The 18,651-nt window shown below is 37.6% G+C and overlaps 1 protein-coding gene across 1 annotated transcript in view; it reads left to right on the top strand.

Annotated features, from left to right (window-relative positions):
• The first annotated feature begins 6,583 nt into the window (after positions 1-6,583).
• spock1 (SPARC (osteonectin), cwcv and kazal like domains proteoglycan 1) overlaps positions 6,584-18,651 on the top strand; it is a 114,987-nt gene continuing 102,919 nt past the window's right edge. The window contains exons 1-2 of the mRNA XM_055159668.1: positions 6,584-6,663; positions 7,058-7,198. Coding sequence (XP_055015643.1) covers positions 7,058-7,198 — 141 coding nt within the window. The 5' untranslated portion in view covers positions 6,584-6,663. The remainder of the gene's footprint in view (positions 6,664-7,057; positions 7,199-18,651) is intronic.

Raw genomic sequence — 18,651 nt, 5'->3', positions numbered from 1 at the left:
TGTGATCTAAGTTCATGGTACTTTGAGATATGCCTTTTTAAATTAATTGTTTTATTTTGTTTTTGGAGGTATTCATCCTTTCAAATATCACACATTGGTAACAACTGAAATGATCATAACTTGCATATGTCAGAATTGATGCCATCACACATGATGTTAAACCAAGAGTTTACAGAGTGCACATAAAACTGTCTGAGAAGTGGAGAGATAATATAATGCACCAGTGATTTTATAGCTTCTCTCTGGATGCAGTCTGCAATTAGCTTTCACAGCAGCATTTTCTTTGGAGGAAACCTTGATAAGGGTAATCTATTTCCTCCTACTCCCAGGCAGCCATGAACCCATAGCTGTGGTCCTTTACACTTTTCCCCTCCGCCCGAAGAATCTTATCAAGCAAACCCTTTCACATTCATTTCCACTCTCCTCTTCTCCCATGTTTAAACAGTTAGTGTGCTCCAATTATAAAAACAACTATAACAATAATGCTTATTTCTCAACAAGGTCAATGAAAAACCTTCTTAGCCACAGCCCTTGGTTAACAGTTTTGTTTTAAATCAGATATATCCAATTGCTTGTAGAATTTCATGGCAATATGCTGAGTCTTGCTACAAAACGATTGTACTACTTTGCTCTTCATTGTTTTGTGAACCTCTGCTCTGGTAGAAGTTGGCCTAGCAGTCCCTGTTTTGGTGGTGCATTGCAGTGTGTCTCTGCTCCCATGGTGTCCTTATGAACAGTGCACTGCTGTAAAAAGATAGCCCCTCTGTGACATCGCTTGCTTCAGGACTAAACACTGTGGTGTCCTTTTGTCCATGTTAAATATTTCTCCCCAAAGTTCAAACTCCAGCTTGGTCCCTGCATGGAGCAGTAGCAGAGGAAGTAGAGTGTGCAGTGGTGGTTTTATAGCTCTGGGAATGCGTTCTACATGTCTGCACTGTGCTATTAAGGCAGCTCGTTCTAAATAGTCCTTAGCAATTTGATTAGCACTCCTGTCCTTGGCCATAACCTCTCCGTCTGCTGTTTTTGTGTCCTGCGTAGCTTTGTAAGACAGGAGGATGGTACAGTCTGAACAAGTTTTTCTACCTCTACTTGTGTTTGATTATACTTTTATAGACCCTCACTATCACTATTCATATTTTTAATTTTATCACAGACTGCTTTGTTACATCTCTGCAGTGTCAAGTGCGTCTGGACTGTGGAATTGCAATAATCTCACAGGTATTGTGTGAGCATTATGTCATAACTGTCATAAAGACCTCTGTATTTTATCAAGAGAATAACTTTGCACTTTCTGATGTATTGTTGTATTATTGTCTCTCATCATGATTGTTCAATAATATCCTAATATACTCCTAATTCAAAGTTGTATATTTGCCAGAATAGGTTGTGTTCATGTTCTAAAATTTGAGGATGTAAATACTTGGCCTGTATTCAAATGTTGAACCTCATCATTGTTTGTTAAAGATCAGTTTGACAAATTTCTCATACCCTCTTAAAGTTATTTTTTTTAAGTTATTTATTAAAAACTTTATTTATTTAATCTGACTGAAAAAAAATTGAATTTATATTATATTAACCATAAACCAGGTCAACAAATCTGCCGTCTTACAGTTATACTGTTCCTAAACTGTCTTTGTATAGAATTCTGACGTGTGGCCCAGTTCAGTTTTAAACTAACTCTTCAGTGCTGTTATGTGAACACACCACCTATTAATTTTGACTGAACTTGACATGACCACATCATGTTTATTGCATCAGAACATTGTACACACATTATCTGATTTAATCCATCTAATAGATTAGTGAATCATCTTTTTATCCTATTTAGAGATCTCATGGTCTATGTTAAACAATAGCAGCAGAATTGGATTTTCCATGGCCCTGGGTGCAGTGAACAGAATGTGGAAGTACTTTATTTTTGCGGATAGGGCCATGAGACAGTCTGGTTAGATAACGTCTTAGTCGGAGCATCTGATATGCTTTAGATAGTGGTCCATTTGCAGTCACTCAAAGGGCGCTCTGTCTCCAGACCTGCATCAGTGCCTTTAAAGTCCCTATGCACTAGGGCTGCACAATTTTGGAAAAAATCTCATTGTGTTTTTTTTTTTTTTAATAACCATTACAATTGCAATTTGATTTTCAAAATATGTTTAAAACAAAGGAATTCGTTCAGAGTGCAAACTGTATAACATTTGAGAGAAGACTAAACTGAACTAAACTAATACAACAATCCATTTCAGACTGTCTGTAGAGGTCTAAACTACAGGCATATTTTTTATTTTTTTCCAGAATGTGTTGATTTGTTTTTTGCATAGGATGTTCTATAACTGCAGCCTTTATAATTCCAACTCAGATTGTGATTTTGAATTGATTACAGTATATTGAAACTTTGCAGTTGCATCTGTTAAACCTTAACAGGTGAGCTCATTTGTGCATCTCTCACACATACACTTTATAAGATAGCTAGCATTAGCCAACTGTTTTTCAGTTAGTCACTCACCCTTTTGTTGAAAACCAAACACCTTAGCAGGATCATGAATGCTTGTGTTCATCACAGGTTTCTGAAAATGTGTTGTTTAAATTCATTTTTTTTTAAAATTGAGTTTTCAGACCATCTTAAAACTTATTTAACAATGTTTGCTACTCTTCCTGCATTTATGTGGCCCCCAGGAACTTTTGGAAAATGTTTTTTCTGAGTTGAAAAATGCGAAAATCTGCGCATTTGTCTATTTGTCTAACATTTGAGCCCTTTTATTAAAAATCACTACATTTAAGGGTTATCCAGTTATCCATACCATAAGAGCAACATATCTGCCCAAGAAACACCCGAGACTACAACTGTTTAATTAATTATCGATGTAACGTTAACTAGCTAAAGTAGACAAATAATCTAACATTTAAAAGGCTAGTAGCAACAACAGCTCTTGGCCTACTAGTTGTCTCTTTTAAATACTGTTAATGAGGAGGCTCAGTGATTTGGTCTATCACAGCTCAGTTGAATACAGACTTCCTGACTGACGCACAAATCCACACAACTTCACTTTATGTCATTCTCTTCCCTTCACCATCTGCGCTGGCGACAATAACACTATTTGCTACTTCTTCTTGGCTTCATTTCATAGATTTTGATGGTTATTATTTCAAATTGTATCCCCTAAAGCTGCTTTTATCTTCCATCTTCCACAGTCCCCTTCTGTGTGGACGCTAAAGAAGCTCTAGGAGAATATCTGTCTGAAGTGTGCCTGTTTTTGGAGTCTTTGAATTCAAAGTGCGGTGAGTCCTTTTACAACACAATAATAACAGCCAACAACGATGAGCCAGAGTGAAATACGCCTTTCAGAAACAAGAATCAACAATCACAGCTGCTCGCATCACACCGGGGATGTTTTGCTTCAGTTTGAGGACTATATATCAAACCTCACTGCCTCTATGCGTTTCAAGTCCAACTGCTTTACTGAAATATAGTCAATGTTCATTTAAGTGAAATATATGACACCAGCCCCTCCATTTGAAGTGTTCCAACTTCTAACATTATAAATCTTTTGCAAATGTCAAGTTCTCCATTTAGCACTGAGCTGGAAAACTATTAACATGTACCGCACATAAAATATATTCAAAGAGCTTTTAAATGTCAGCATCAAATGTCTTGTGATACTGTAGCTCAACGATTAACTGCAGTTTATTGGTCTTCTTATTTCCCCTTCTTAAACCGCACTGCCTAATGTACTCTGTGCAAGCTTCCAGACTTTTCAGTGCCTATGGCAGCTTGAACTACTCATTTTACCAAAACACAGTTAAGTTAATTTTATTTATGATTTTACAAAAAAAGTAAAAAATAATAAAATTTAAAAAAAACTTCCTGGTTGGAAATCATGACATCACAGTAATTCCATAACATACCTGCTTCAACCATGCTGCACACTGGACCAAAACTCCTCTAATGTACACAGAGATTATGATTTGACAAATAAAAAAATAGAAAACACCTTCATCTTGTTTAAATAATCATTTAAGTATCAAAAAAATGTGTTTCTTCTGTGTAAATCGTGTCAAACGTTTGGTCAGAATTTTTCCCATGTGGAGAATATGGAACTCTCTGTAATTTAATTTAACATAACATATTTTTCAACTCTTCTTCACAAATTGCTTCTTGTTTTATATTTACAACATGTAATATTATTTAAAACAGTTAGACTCTTGAAAATCTGTCATGTATAATGTAAAATAAGAACATAAAGTCTATTTTCTATATTTCAGGTATATCTCTGTTTTTATATTCACCTGCCATACACTGAAATAGAACCATTACTTCACCCCCACAGGCATTAGATAGTGCACCAATGATAGGCTGAATTGCAATTTGCAGAAGGCATCCACTCCCTCTGCATGTTAATGTCAGTATGTAGTTAATCTAAAGTGCAGGTAATGCAAACTCTGCTTATGTTCAGATCCACAGAATATATAATAATAATGACCTTGGCTGGTGTTTACCGGCTCCTCCAGTAAAACCGTTTCAGGACCTTGGACAGCTCATGTACCTGCAGCAATCATATATTTCAGCATTTGCAATAATCCGTCTGACTTGTGTGTTTAGAAACTGTAGCAGAGTAAATAAATTTCTCAGTTTTGTATCTGTAATACCGGTAAACAATTTTATTCATTTATATTTTGGTGTCTGTTTTTTTTCAGGCAGTTCAAAGGGTCAATCCACAGCAATTGCAAGATGCTTTTGGTATTATAAATATGAGCATTTTCTTGTGTACCTTAAAACCACCAATTTTAAGTGGGATACATCATCAAAAATGGGCAGTTATAGTTGTAGAAATACACACACATTGACCCCAGGCCAGTCTAGACAACAAACCCAATGTCTTTGAGCTACAGTGTGGCAAACATGCTATAACAATAATAATAAGCTTATCCTGGCTAGCTGTAGCACACAAAATCATATACTTTAACAATGTTAGAAAGTAACTGAATATATGTACAGAGAATACATGTGTTCAGAATACTAATTTTGAGAAACTGTATTATGGTACAGTTACTTTTTCATTTGATGGTATTCAGAATACAGTTACTTTTCTAAACTCTCAATTTGGTCGTCAAACTGCTCAGAATTAATGAGAAAGCTATAATTCACAGCTCTTGAGGTGAGTGCCAGTGTTTTTCCTTCTCTGATCAGCAATAAATAAATGTATAACAAACAAACAAATATAAAGCTCTTATTACCTCCGCCAAGGAGGTTATGTTTTTGCCGGCGTTTGTCTGTTTGTTTGTTTGTTTGTTTGTTTGTTTGTCTGTTAGCAACATAACTCAAAAAGTTATGGACCGATTTTGATGAAATTTTCAGGATTTGTTGGAAATGTGAAAAGGAAGAACTGATTTCATTTTGGGGGTGATCCGGAAGAAATCCTGGATTCTGGATCACTTTGAAATTTTAGTTAACATTGTGGTAAATGGGGCCAAAAATTTTGTTTCTCAATATCTCGGTTAATTATTGACCAAACCCCATGAAATTTGACTCAGGGATGGACAATGGGATCCTCTTTCATATTCCAAAGGCTGATCCGGATCTGATCCAGAAGACTGATTTTATCGCAATTTATATAAAAAATGGGGGTAGTCCTTGGCGGAGGTCTGCGCTCTCTGAGTGCTTTTCTAGTTAATTCTATGTTTGCGTCTTTACACGATTATTTTATGTGCACCTCTGTGTGAAAGTATTCCAAGTATTCAGAATACAGTATTCTGATTGGAATATGTTACAAAATACATTTTAATTCAGGTATTTAGTATTCTGTGACTTACTACTTTGTCAAAGTATTCTTCACATAAGGGCTTTAAGTAAAGCTAATGTGGGACTTACGTGTAGGAAAGATTGTAGCCCAATATCAGAGCTAAACTTGCTGTTACACTTTGTCAAAACTCATCTTTGAAGTTCTTAAGCGGAGCTGTGAGAGGGCTGCCAGTGTCAATTGAGCTCACCAATGGCTCCAAAGCTTCTGCAGAAAACAGATGTTAGCATCAAGGCAAGGGCACTGTGTTTACTATGGATGGGAACGGATCCAAAGAAAGTTAAGACGCTGCAAATTAAAAAAGTGTGTGTTAACATTTTTAAGTGACTACCACGGTTTCGTCATGCATTTGTGTGTTATTATATGTTATCCCCAGTGAGGACAATTTTGTAAAGGTGAAGGCACTTTAATAACAATCCATTACAGCCCAGTATTCGCGCTCTCCTCCTCTATCTAATTAACAGGGTGGACACGAGCATGAATAATTCCAGGAGCAGAAAAGCTAAATGAAAATTGTGTTTGCGAACCTAGAACAGCGCTTTGACACAGCCCCCATAAATCCCCCCGTGCACTCCGGAGTGAGTACAAGAAAAAAAATCGCCGTGCTGAAAATCAATGACACGCTACAAAGAGAGAAAGACACCGGGACAGAGTGATAGAGAGAGAGAGAGAGAGAGAGAGAAAGAAAGGGGGCGGTGTCTGGTGAACGGAGAGGAGGAGGAAGCAGCCGGAGCGCGCGTCTTGTGAGGCAGCAGCGTTTGGCTGATAGTGCAGCGAGCAGTCAAGTCTGTCAGTCCGGTGCGAGAGGACTGTGCCCGGGGCCGTGGAATTACTTTCTCCGGGAGTCGGAATAGGACACCAGACAGCGCAGGTAGGACGGCGCACGATGCTAACTGACAACGGCGGTGCTAAATAAAAGTCTTGTATATAGTTAAAGTGGGTTATGGTATATAGTGCGCGTACGAGCACAAAGGAAACGCGCAGTGGGGGCTCATGGCAATTATTGTGATTGGTTTTAAATTGGCGCGTCCCCGGTGTCCTAATCATTCGAGGTGGCCCATCTGCCGCGGCGACAACTCTCCAGTCTTTATAATCCGATTAGAAAATGGATCAGCAATTTCATAAAACGAGTCCCCTCCAAACACTGCGCAAACATAAGCACTGCTTACATTTCCATATTTTTCTGCCACATTTAGCGTGCTAATTTCAGTTTACGCACTCCTCTCTGACTTTTTTGTACGACTCTCTTGTTTCCCTCTTTCCAGATGATGCTGGTCTTTCTGCTACCTGCCGTTGCTCTCTTACTGAGCACGCAAACGCCGGTCTCCGCTAACAACAACAACGACAAATGGCTGAGCACTGTGGCCCAATACAACAAGGACAGATCCTGGAACCGATTCAGAGACGTGAGTTTGACCATAGAAGGGGGCACACTGACATGGCAAAAGGAGACACCTTAGTTTTCACTGTTGTGTGTGATTGCATGCCACTTACCACAATATGCCCTTTATAGACCCTGTGAACCTGAGTATTAGCCAGCAGGCATAATACACCTTGTTGGCACGCTGCAGTTTCATATTCATTTAATGATGATAATCTTAAGAAAAAATAAATGTGATTGATTATGGGTTTTTCTACTTGAAGAACACTTACTGTCTTCTTCACTGTCTATCCATCTCTCTCAAACTGACTGACACAGCAGCCTTACACTTTGCACACTGTAAGCTATAGCAAGCATTATAGTGATGTCAATAGAGTCATCTCCTTTCAGCTTTAAGCATTAGTTGGATATGGATCTGTTTTATAGTTATGCCCCAGGACATCTTTCATCTTTAGGTTTGACAGTATTATTGGCCAGTATTATACAATTTCCATTCCGATGCATTTAAAAATCAGCTCTGCCAAATCCACATTTTTTTTGAAAGATATACATTTAGATGTTTTTGTCATGTGCTTGAACAGGAGCAATACCAGAGATGTACTCCCAGCCTTTTGTATTTCTATTGACATGCGGATGCTTTTCATGCTGTTATTTTTCTAAAGGTTTGGGTGCGTAGTTGGCTTCCTTTGGCCTTATTAGTGCAGGTCTTCCCTACGTGGTATCGAGGAGCCGTGGTGTGAGCCCTGGCATTAGTCATGTCCCTGTACACTCAGATAAGGCTGTGTACCTGCAGCAGTGTGTGAGAGACCATCCAATCACCATCTATTTCCAATTCATTAGGGACTGTGTCAGTGGAGGAGGGGACAGAGTCATAAAGAGGAGGAGTGTGCAAGATGGGGCATGGATCGGGAGAGGCTTGTGAGATTTAGGTTTAGTATGTCATGTCAGTATATTATACTGTATATAATATTTTATACAGATGAAGATTTTTTTTTTAATATGAACAATTATTTGGTGTTGTAATATAACGTGATCTTGGCCAACCCTTTTTCCACCATTGGGTATTAAAGCTTTGACGCTGGTAAATTACTCCACTGTCTGTAAAGTTGTTTTATTGTTTCCAGGAGTTTGTAGCTGTAGTTGTTGAGGTCATCAGAGATTTCCAGTATCCATGATTTGACTTTCACTCTTGACTGAACATTGACATTTGATGACATGTTGTCAAACTGTGAAGTCACAAAGTGACGAGATGACTGGTTGTGATTCACAGTCCACTGAGGCTTCCAGAAATATGGTATCTGCTGGTTTTATGGCTTGACTGACAATATTTTGATTGAAATATAAGATGACATGAAACATTAATATATAAAATAGCAAAATATTGTCAATACAGGCATTGTGTCTATAGCCTGTGTAATATTTAATTTAATTGATGCGCTAATAAAAGATGTAATTGAGTTTAATAATTTGATTTCCCTCTTAAACATAAATAAAATTAGCATTTGTTTTTTAGCATACTTCAAGTTGAGTCAACAAAACCACCTCAAAACACCCAGCCATCTATTTGAACGTCAAAGGTTTGACATGATCAAGGCTTTACTTTTACATTGATATTATAACATTCCAAAATGGTATAAGTTACAGTTTAAAACTGAGCTGGTTTATGGTTAATAATTCTCTTATATAATTACTTGTCGCTATTCAGATAAAATGCACAAGGTTCAGTGTTTTCCTCACTTTGCAAACAATAAACCAATGTAGTAGCATTTTTTAAACACACAGGTATGACTGTTGACTATTGACTAAATTATTAATATGAAAAATTAACGGACCCAATTCCATTTTCCAAAAATTCAGTATCTACATTTTTACATTTTTTTGTTTTGTTTTGCTTATTCTTTCAGAACAGTGAATTGCCCATGAGTTTTAGGTCCCTGCCCTCCATCTGGTATTTGCTGTGTTGAATGTAGGCAAAGCAGACAGAAGAGTGAAAGCAAGACACATCCACTCCAAATTGTTATTACATTATTGGCAACCATCCTGTCTGTTTTGATTTAACCTTTGACTTCTTATGTCTCTATCAGTCACATAAACCCACTGCTTTTCCCTTCAGCTTTTCTGTCTCTGTGTGTGTGTGTGTATGTGTGTGTGTGTGTGTGTGTGTGTGTGCATGTGTGTATAGCTGAGATTGACCTGGTGCTTTGTCTGCCCTCCCTCTCTCCGAGACGCTTCCTCCTGCCCCCTCGATCCCTCCGTCTCCTCTGTCTGCCATGTTCCTCCCTGGATCCCTGTTGATGAGCCTCTCGCTTCCTCCTGCATTATGCATGAGTGTCCATTCATAGGCAAGGGAGCTGTATTTTAATAGTTAAAGTTTGGTGGGCTTTATTCAGAAAATTGGAAAAGGAGTAGAATTATAATTTTCACATTTCTGCAAATCGTCCAATGCATTTTTAAAGCATCTGTGAAATGTAGCAAGAAAATATGATTAAACTGTTAGTTTGGATACAAAGTCTGCTCGCTGTGGGTTGCTTGGCGGTCTATATTTATGCTAAACTGTGTACTGTTGCTTTGAATTTGGCTTAAAACTTTGTTGTCCTTGGTGTATTTGTGTGGAAACTACTTATTTAAATGTACTTCACTGAAAAATTTATGTTATTTTTTCTTGTATGCAAACTGAGTGCTCCTGGAGTCTAGTGAATATTTGTCAGAGTGTTTGCATGCTGTTTGCTGGTTACCTAGCTTGTCTGTTTCAGTCATTTGTGGTGTACTTTAAAGTAGCCCACAGCTGTTTGTGCGGCAGTGAGAAGTTGGTGTTGGAGCTTTTTTTTTTTTTATTCAAATCAACATGAGACTTAGATAAGCAAACACAGCTATAACAACATTAATGGTATTTTTTAATATGTATTGTATTGCTTGATGTTTTACCTGCTGTTTAAGATTTTTTATTAAAATAATTCTGTTTATTTCAGTTTGGCATTAACAGCAACTATCTGGATTAGCCTGAAAAAAATGTAATCATCTTTTCATTGGGTAAATATAGAGATATTTGTGGATGGATCTTACTTTTCATTTACATTTTAAAACATTTCAAATATACTCCTCATAAAGTCATTAAGGCAAAATGAATTATATACATTACATTATATATTACATACATTACATATTAACCACATGTGTCTGATGCATGTGATCTGCTTTCTGCTGTTGTAGGTATGATTGCTGCTTGTACAACGTGTTAAGTTTGCACGAGGTAACAAAGACTTGGGCTGCACATTTAATCACAAAGGATGTGCAAAAATATTGAAATATATATATTATCGTACTAAATTTGGTGATACATATATCACAGTGTCATGCGCATATGTACCATGTATCATGTGCATGTGTATATCGACTATCGCACTTATCACCATATTGTGATAATATCGTATTATGAGCCATCATGTATCAAATTGTGAGGGACCCTGTGATTCCTAGGTGTATTAATCACTATTTAATTAAAACCTTATGAATTAGCAAAATTGCAGCCTTTGTGCAACTTAAGTTTGGAAAACGTGACTAGTAAATACAACTGCTATGCTTTATTATTCCACTATTGACCATTATCTCCTGAATATTTTCTGTGGTGAGATAGAGCCTTGTCCTGTTTAGCTGTTTTACAATCAGATAATGACTTATAGCCCGCATGCTTTAATGACAGCATTTTTATCTCTGTTTATCCTCTGGAGCATTTTTTATTTTTTTTATAAACCTTGGCTCCATTTCTCCTCTTGTTCCTTATCTCCTCATGTCTGCTCACTTCTCCAATATTTCCTGTCAAAATCAACCCAAGTGGAGCTGCCATCGCTATCATCCAGACCCACTTTTATTCTCGAGAGGTGCACAAGTTGTTTTCAGTCTTTCCATGTCTCTTCTTTTTATTTGTTTGAGCCGAAGTAAGATGCGTTTCTTGCTAGTTTCCATTCCTTTCACTTTCGCCCATCTTTCCTCTCAATTCTGTCTGATATCCTGTCGTCCTTAAATGGTGCCGAAAACTGTTTACTGAAATCTTTATTTTTAAGGCGGGCTGGGTGTGTGGAATTGTTTGCATCGGTCCCTCTAGAGTATTTTGGCGCCTCCTTAAGAGCTCATCATGTATGTGTTATTGTGTGTGCTTGTGTCTCGGCTCAGTCTCAAAGTGGAAATTAAGTGTTGTCATCTTTTATATTCTCTTCTGCTGCCAGTCTCTGCCCCCCACTGTCTCTCCTTATCAAAACAGGAGGAGGCCTTCTCTCTGCAATTGCAAGTGTATATAAAAACATATGGTGTGTCTTCTAAGAGTGGAAACATCTGCCGTGCATTTGGCAGGTCAGCAAGAGTGCAATACATTTGATCTGATTTGCATAAAAAGCGTAAAGGATTGTGCTGAGTGTGCATTGGTCTATTTTAGCCATGCCCTTACACCTGAGAGCCCCTGGGCTTTTAAATAGAAAGGCTGTCATGACCTGTATGTTATGGCTACACATGAAACATTTAAGTACTAATGCGCTTCTCCTGTATGCACAGTGTCTAATCCAAAACTAACTAACAATAATTATCATTAACAGCAAAATTAGCATTATGGTAAGTACTGTTTGGTACAAGTTTGAGTGAAACTTGTATAATAAGACTAAATAGAGCATAACACTGTCCCCTCTTGTTCACAATGCTAAAACTCCAAACACAATTGCAAAGCTAAGGAAAAGACCTGATACTCAATACCAGTTTTAATACCATACACACTTTTTCACATAATATAATGTAACATAGAGCACAAAATAATGGTTGTTTCTTGAATATTATCATTATACTAGTTCTGAAAATCCAGACTAAAACTATTCAGGAAAGGTCAAATTTAATAGCTGTTTAACTAAGTAGCAAAACTAGTTTTAATATTGACTAATACCTCAGTAGGGATCACAACAAATCTTATTTGTCACCATATTTTAAAACACGCCTTGTGCCATTTTGTGTGTAACAGTCGAGGTTATGACCTCACCAGTACAATAGAGGGGGGTTACATAATCTCTAGAAAAGGCAGACCCCCGAGTCACCTTCGTCCTCTGACTCTCACTATAAACTGTATTCCACTCATCACAGCCTTTGTACTGTCCTCCTTTTCTCGGCTCTTTCATGGGTGTTATATCTCACTCTCTGTGCTCCTTTCTTTTTATTCCTGATGAAACGTTGCCCTTCAAAATAAACCCGATTCTGCCTCTTTCATCCCATTCTCTGCATGTTCACACCAAGCGACTGATTTCAAACAAGAATGCAAAGTGAAGACGATGAAACCAACCTGAACCATAGTTCTGAGTGTTATATATACACTATTGATAATTCATTATTGGGATACCATGTCAAACCTTGATTAATTTAAACTGAATTAAATAATGCTAAATGAAGGAAATCACTACAAATTAATTGGATCATTTAATTAAGTCGTGTTTGTTTCTGTCAAATGGTTAACTTAGTTTCCAGCGATACAAGGTTGGGCATAGCATCAAGGAAACAATAAACCTTCCATTCTAGGTTAAACCCTTGAATTTCTTATCTAAAATTGAAACATAATAGCATTTGAACTGGATTGTGGTAAATTTTGACATTGTTTGCTCTCTCTCCCATTCCCATTCATTCGTTCAAGCTCTCAAACTGATCGATTTGTGAATTTACTGCGCCCGTTGACCCTGATTGGGGCCACGATAAATCAATACATGTCTGAAAACACACAACGCCATGTGCACACACTGTGGTCAGGGGCGACAGGCAGGTCAATCTCCCATAGGACCAGTGGAGTCGAGTTACGAGCTTTTCTGTGAATGTCGAACAGAGAAAGCGACAAAACAAGACACAGCTGCCATTGTCATTTTGGGCTTCTGATAAGAGGTAGAGGTTTTAATGTAAAGCCAATGAGAACGTGGGCAGAACAAGGCCCAGATGGAGCACAGAGAGAGACGCCCAGTGCTGTGAGTGTGTGTGTGGTACAGCTTTGTCATGGCGTACTCCGTCTGTCTTTGAAGGGATTGTCTTTCTGTTGATCTCTTTGGCGCTAGTACCAAGCTTTCTGTCTAAGCTGTGGAGGCCTTTGAAGAAGACATGTGGTCTGATTTGCTGGCTTTGTGTAAAAGACAGAAACAGCCACCCGAGCGATCACAAAATACCTGCAACAAACTTTCTAACTAACTTTACTGACTAGTTAGAGTCTCAAACTATGACCTTGCAACATTCCTTGGTTGTGTGATGCTAACTGAAGGTACTACTCGGTCTGAAGCTCTGTGACTTATGCTTGGCTTTAATCTGAGCTTTGTTTCAGCACAACCCAACTATAAAGAACTGACCTAGCTGGAACTACAATAGGTGTGCTGATTTGACAGCTGTTTATGTCATAGTAACTTCACCGTTCAGTTCATAAAGTCTCATTTCTGGCCACCTATAAATATAGGAATGGTGATCTGTTATAGGGCCTATATTACACTTTGTTTTATCTATGTCATAATGCAGTTTTCTCTTCAAAATCATGCCTAGAGTGGTGTTTCGTTCCATTCACACATGTTTAACACACCAATCCTGCATAATTAGGCTGAGTCACAGTGTTTTTAAACATCACACACTTACGCTAGAATAATTCTCAAACATGTGAATGAAACAAAATAAAGCTCCGGGTATGTTTTTGATTAAATAAAATTATAACAAAATTTAAAGCTCACAAAAGTAAATTTTGCATAATATGAGACCTGTAATGTGTTCTATAATCATGATTAAACATAATTTATTACATTTCCTCTCACATTAATTGTAAGACTAAAGTTTGATACAGTAATCTAGTGCTAATTACAATGCATACAGTTTGAAATTGTAGATTTAATCACAGTACAACATGGCAATATTTGAACAATCGAGGTCTTAGTAAGTAATTAGTAGCTATTACAAATATTAATGCATATATTAAATCATTACACCCCAGCAGCCACTAATTAAATAGAGAGATTTTGCCTAATTAACATTTAGGAAGTGGTGAAGTGGTAAAGCTATTCTCAAAAGGCATTAATATGTGATAGTTTTAGCACAGTATTTACACCACATCTCCTCTTGTTCAGATGTTCCCCTGTTGGAACAGCATGCTATCTTTCTCCTATGGATGTGTTGAATCATGTTTCTTTTTATAAATTCTATCAGTTAAATGTGCTCGATGAATGTGCTTGACTTCACACAGGTCTTTGCCACCATTTTCAGATTGATTTCATTGCCAGAGCTGCTGATTTTGGGACGATTTTGGTAATTTTCCAAAAATCATCTAATTTGAATTTAATTCAAACTCACCCAGGACCTTGTTTTACTACAAACTGGATGAGGGAGCAGTGTAGTCACTTTTTTGCAGAACTCTCTTTGGACTTAAGTATTCAGATACGCTTTATGCATGTGTTCTTAGTGCATATTTAGACAGCTGGTTGGGCCAAAGAACATATCGCCCTCTGCTGGAGATTTAAGGCCAAGTATTGGCGCGATATATTGGCCAACCTCTATATCGTCTATCTCTATCCCTAATTCTCTTTTTTCAGACATGTCTTTTTCATCACTTAAAAAACCCATTACAGTATACATTACTCTAGTCTATGGGGCTGTGACTTGCTGAGCTGCTTGTTTGATTGACAGCACCACTATCTGTACACACTAACTGTAGGCTATATTAGGTTGCTTTGGGTCATATTTGCTTTTATTTTTATACTGTGTTTGTGTGTTTCTCTTTGCTCATTTGTAACAGTGTCAGTCTTGCTGTGAGTCTCTTTCTCGTCTGCAATCAGATGTTGACTCCTTAGGGTTTCTGGCTCCTGCTACATCTCCCCATATGTCACTGTTTGATTTGTTGTCTAGTAATCTGTTTTATAAGTTTACTCTGAGTGGAGATGAGCCATAACCGCCGTATTTGCCTGCCTGTGTCGCAGGCAAATAGAAAATCCCTGTTGGGGAGTTTAAATCTTCGGGGAGTGGGAGGTCTTGTGTGTACCCCTGCTCTTTGAATTCAGTGCTTCTCATACTTTAAACCTAGATGTACTTTGGCATCTTATAATGAAATACACTAAGTTTGATATAAGAACAGAAATGTATTGATCTGGTATGTGACATTATGCTACTTAAGTGAAACTGTCATAGTAATTCTGTTTAAAGCAGCTCTACGCTCCAGCATAGACATTATGCACTCCTCTCATTGGTCAGTCTCTGTCATGCTACAAGTGAGTGGCAGATGGATTTAGCCATTCACAATGAAGTATGTCCTTTTAGGAGCAGAAGTTGTCTCTTTAAGGAAAGATAGTGTGTAGAGAGTGGGTACATGAATCATGATAAAATTAAAATTATGGATTAGGCTCTACAGTCTATTTCATTGCATCGGAGTTCCTATCTTGGAACAGAACACTATTTGGCCCTCTTCAAACATGCTCAAATGCATAATCCTGCCCATTCTGCCTACTTCTTTCACATAATAAGACAATCTGCTATTTTGTTCATGCTGTCATGTCATAATTCAGTATTTCTCAATTGAATGCAACTCTGCTCACAGTGACTTTCAGTAGGAGATAACTTAAAATACAGAGTGTACATAGGCCTGTCACTATAACAAATATCGAAGCACAAAATTTGTATTGTAGAGATCGCTATAAAGAAATATTCCAGTGAACAATAATATTGAAACTATTTTTGTCTTTGAAGCAAATGGATTATCCCATTAAACCAGTTTTTAAACAGACAGCATCATTAAAAGGCTTGAGCTGCAACAACTAAACAACAGAATTAATGAATAATTAGACAGATAAGTTATTTATTCTACTCTACAGCTCAAATCTTGCATTATTACATAAAAATTGCTAAAATCTCCCCATTATTGCAAAAAATTTAGCCCCAAAATATGTTGTTCCATCTTTCATATGATAAGTTGATATAGTAATTTTCATGACAGGCCTAAGTGTACATGAATCACTATCTGACTTCATTAAAAACGGCATTATATTTTGCTCCACATCACCCACCTCTACATTCACTTCAATGTAAATAAAAAAATTTGCAGCCTTACCCATGATTGAGAGTTATTCGCTAACTTCACTTGTGGTTGTGATATCAAATCTGATTGATGAATGTGCCTTTCGATGTAAGCACTCCTTTTATTACAGAGATGATGGACCTGATCATTGCTTTGTGCATCGAAATCAACCAACGCATATACAGTATATGAGCAGCATGTAAATCACCGCACACCAGGGAATACATCAGTGCCTCTGCATTGTGTTTACAGCCAATCCAATCAATTATGAAACACTGTAGATTTCATTCACCCCTCTGTGATCGCTATACTGAAGCGCCAAGTAAACCGCAGTACATTACCAGTGTCAGCCTCTCTCTCTGATGGTTACGGGCGCTAAAACCATGTCAGATAGAAACGGTCATTATCTCATTTTCCCCTCCAGGGTAAGGCTAAGGTTACAGTTGTGTGCTGGATGTGGCGTTCAGAGATGTCTTGTCCGCTTCAATAATTCACTAGGTGCTCCTGGGAAGTCCCTAACAGAGGCAGGGGGCGAGAGGGAGAGAAAGGGCCTAGGATTGGCAGATTAGTTCCTGGCAGCTTTTACTCGTCCCCCACATTCCCCTGTGCATCATTTTGTAGTTTTCAGCTCACTGCGTTACTTTTTGCTGCACTCTTGTTTATAACACACAAACTCAGGGGAGCCGCGGGTGATGGCCATCCCTGTTTGAGCCCAGAGGGGAGGAAGGAAGTCTGAATGTTAAGTCTATGTGAGTGTGGACAGTGAAACAAATAGGCCTCTGGGTATTGCAGTCACAAACAGACACGGAAGACTCACTGTGTCTGTTTGGATGTTTGCTTGGCATGCTAACTTGACAGGTTGTAAGGGGAAAGACAGTAAACAACTGGCAATGGATTCACAATAAACATACTGTAGGCAACAGCTCATCAGCAATGAAGGAAACTTGTATTCTATCTTGCGTAGGGATGTCACGATATCCAAATCTTTCAGTACGATATTTTTACAATATACATCTCACAGTACGATATTTATTGAGATATTTTGTGGAGGCTAACAACATTTCCTCTTAAAATGCCTTGACTTTATCCAAAGAACTAAGATTTAAAAGTGCTTATAACATTTATTTCTTCATGTAGTCTCCTCCTGAAATGGAGAAAAAGATCATGGTCTATGTTGTTCCTTTAGTTTTTCAGCAATTGCTGCACCATGACTATTAATTTAAGTGAAGAGACTTGTAATTTGATATATTGTGATGGTCCACAATATTATTGTGAGACCTTTGATGATACAATATCATGATATTTCAGTTATTGTTACATACCTAATCTCACGTAGTGAAAGAAGTCAACATACAATGAAGAACTATTTTTTGTGTACATGTCTCAAAACATCAAACATCATGATAAAATTGGCTTTGTTGTTGATAAGGATGATTCCTAACATGGCCTCTAAATAAAAAGTAATGAATGTTGTTCAAATATTGGGAAGATAAGTCATATTCTTTACGTTATTGCCACACAGTAAAAACAATGTTCTGCAATTGAAATTTCAGCACCATGGTCAGCTCTATCAGAATTGTGTTAGTGAATGTATTTAAATCTGTACAGTTCTGTTATTCATTTCTGTTATTTTTCTAGTTTAGTCTAGTTAGACAGTGTTCATACACATATTAAATTTGGAAAGTCACAATATCAACTCAAAAGAATCATCACATTTTTAATGATTATTCACAGTCACTGACACCATGCGTAAACAACAGTGACAACAGTGATACAACAATCCTTCATTCGCTTTGATTCACACTGACCACAGTCTCAGACATGGTATGTCTGTGGTTTGGAGGGTCAAAGGTGAGTAAATACACCATCGCTGCACCTGGATCTCTTCAGTCTGTCAGCTTCACTGCTGCTTCTCTGTGCAATTTCATGTCTCTGTATCCACATATCACAGGGCTGTCAACAGCAGCTGGCTCAGTGCTCAGTTTTAGGCTGACTTACAAAACCAAAAAAGAGATGACTATAACCAGATCAAAACCAGATGGTGTTTGGATCCTTGGATCAGCCTCACAGTAATAGGTAAAAAGAAAACATGCATTTTTTTATATTTAGTTGGTCTGAGAAGTTAGTAAAAACTTTGACCTTCAGTTTTAATGATGTTACAAGTTTCCTCAGTCTAATTTCTCTCATTCCTCTAAGTTTAAAATATTTTTGCTCGACTTCCCCAGTTTCATGTTGAGTGATTGAATATAAGAGATACAGTCATTAAGTCACAAAAGCAGGCGCTGTTGGTAATTAGTTAGTGTAGCGCTGATGTTCAGGTAATGAGAAGACTAATTACATTTGTAAGTTAGACTTTTTGACGACTTTTGGCAGCTACATCAACACCTGAATGTACCAACAAGTTGTGTTGTTGCTGGTAACAGTATGTC

Source organism: Boleophthalmus pectinirostris, unplaced genomic scaffold (genome assembly GCF_026225935.1).
Source record: "Boleophthalmus pectinirostris isolate CB_2022bp ecotype Guang Dong unplaced genomic scaffold, ASM2622593v1 HiC_scaffold_23, whole genome shotgun sequence".
NCBI lineage: Eukaryota > Metazoa > Chordata > Actinopteri > Gobiiformes > Gobiidae > Boleophthalmus > Boleophthalmus pectinirostris.
The sequence above is the reverse complement of the archived record's forward strand: the minus strand, read 5'-3'. Positions and strand labels throughout refer to the sequence as shown.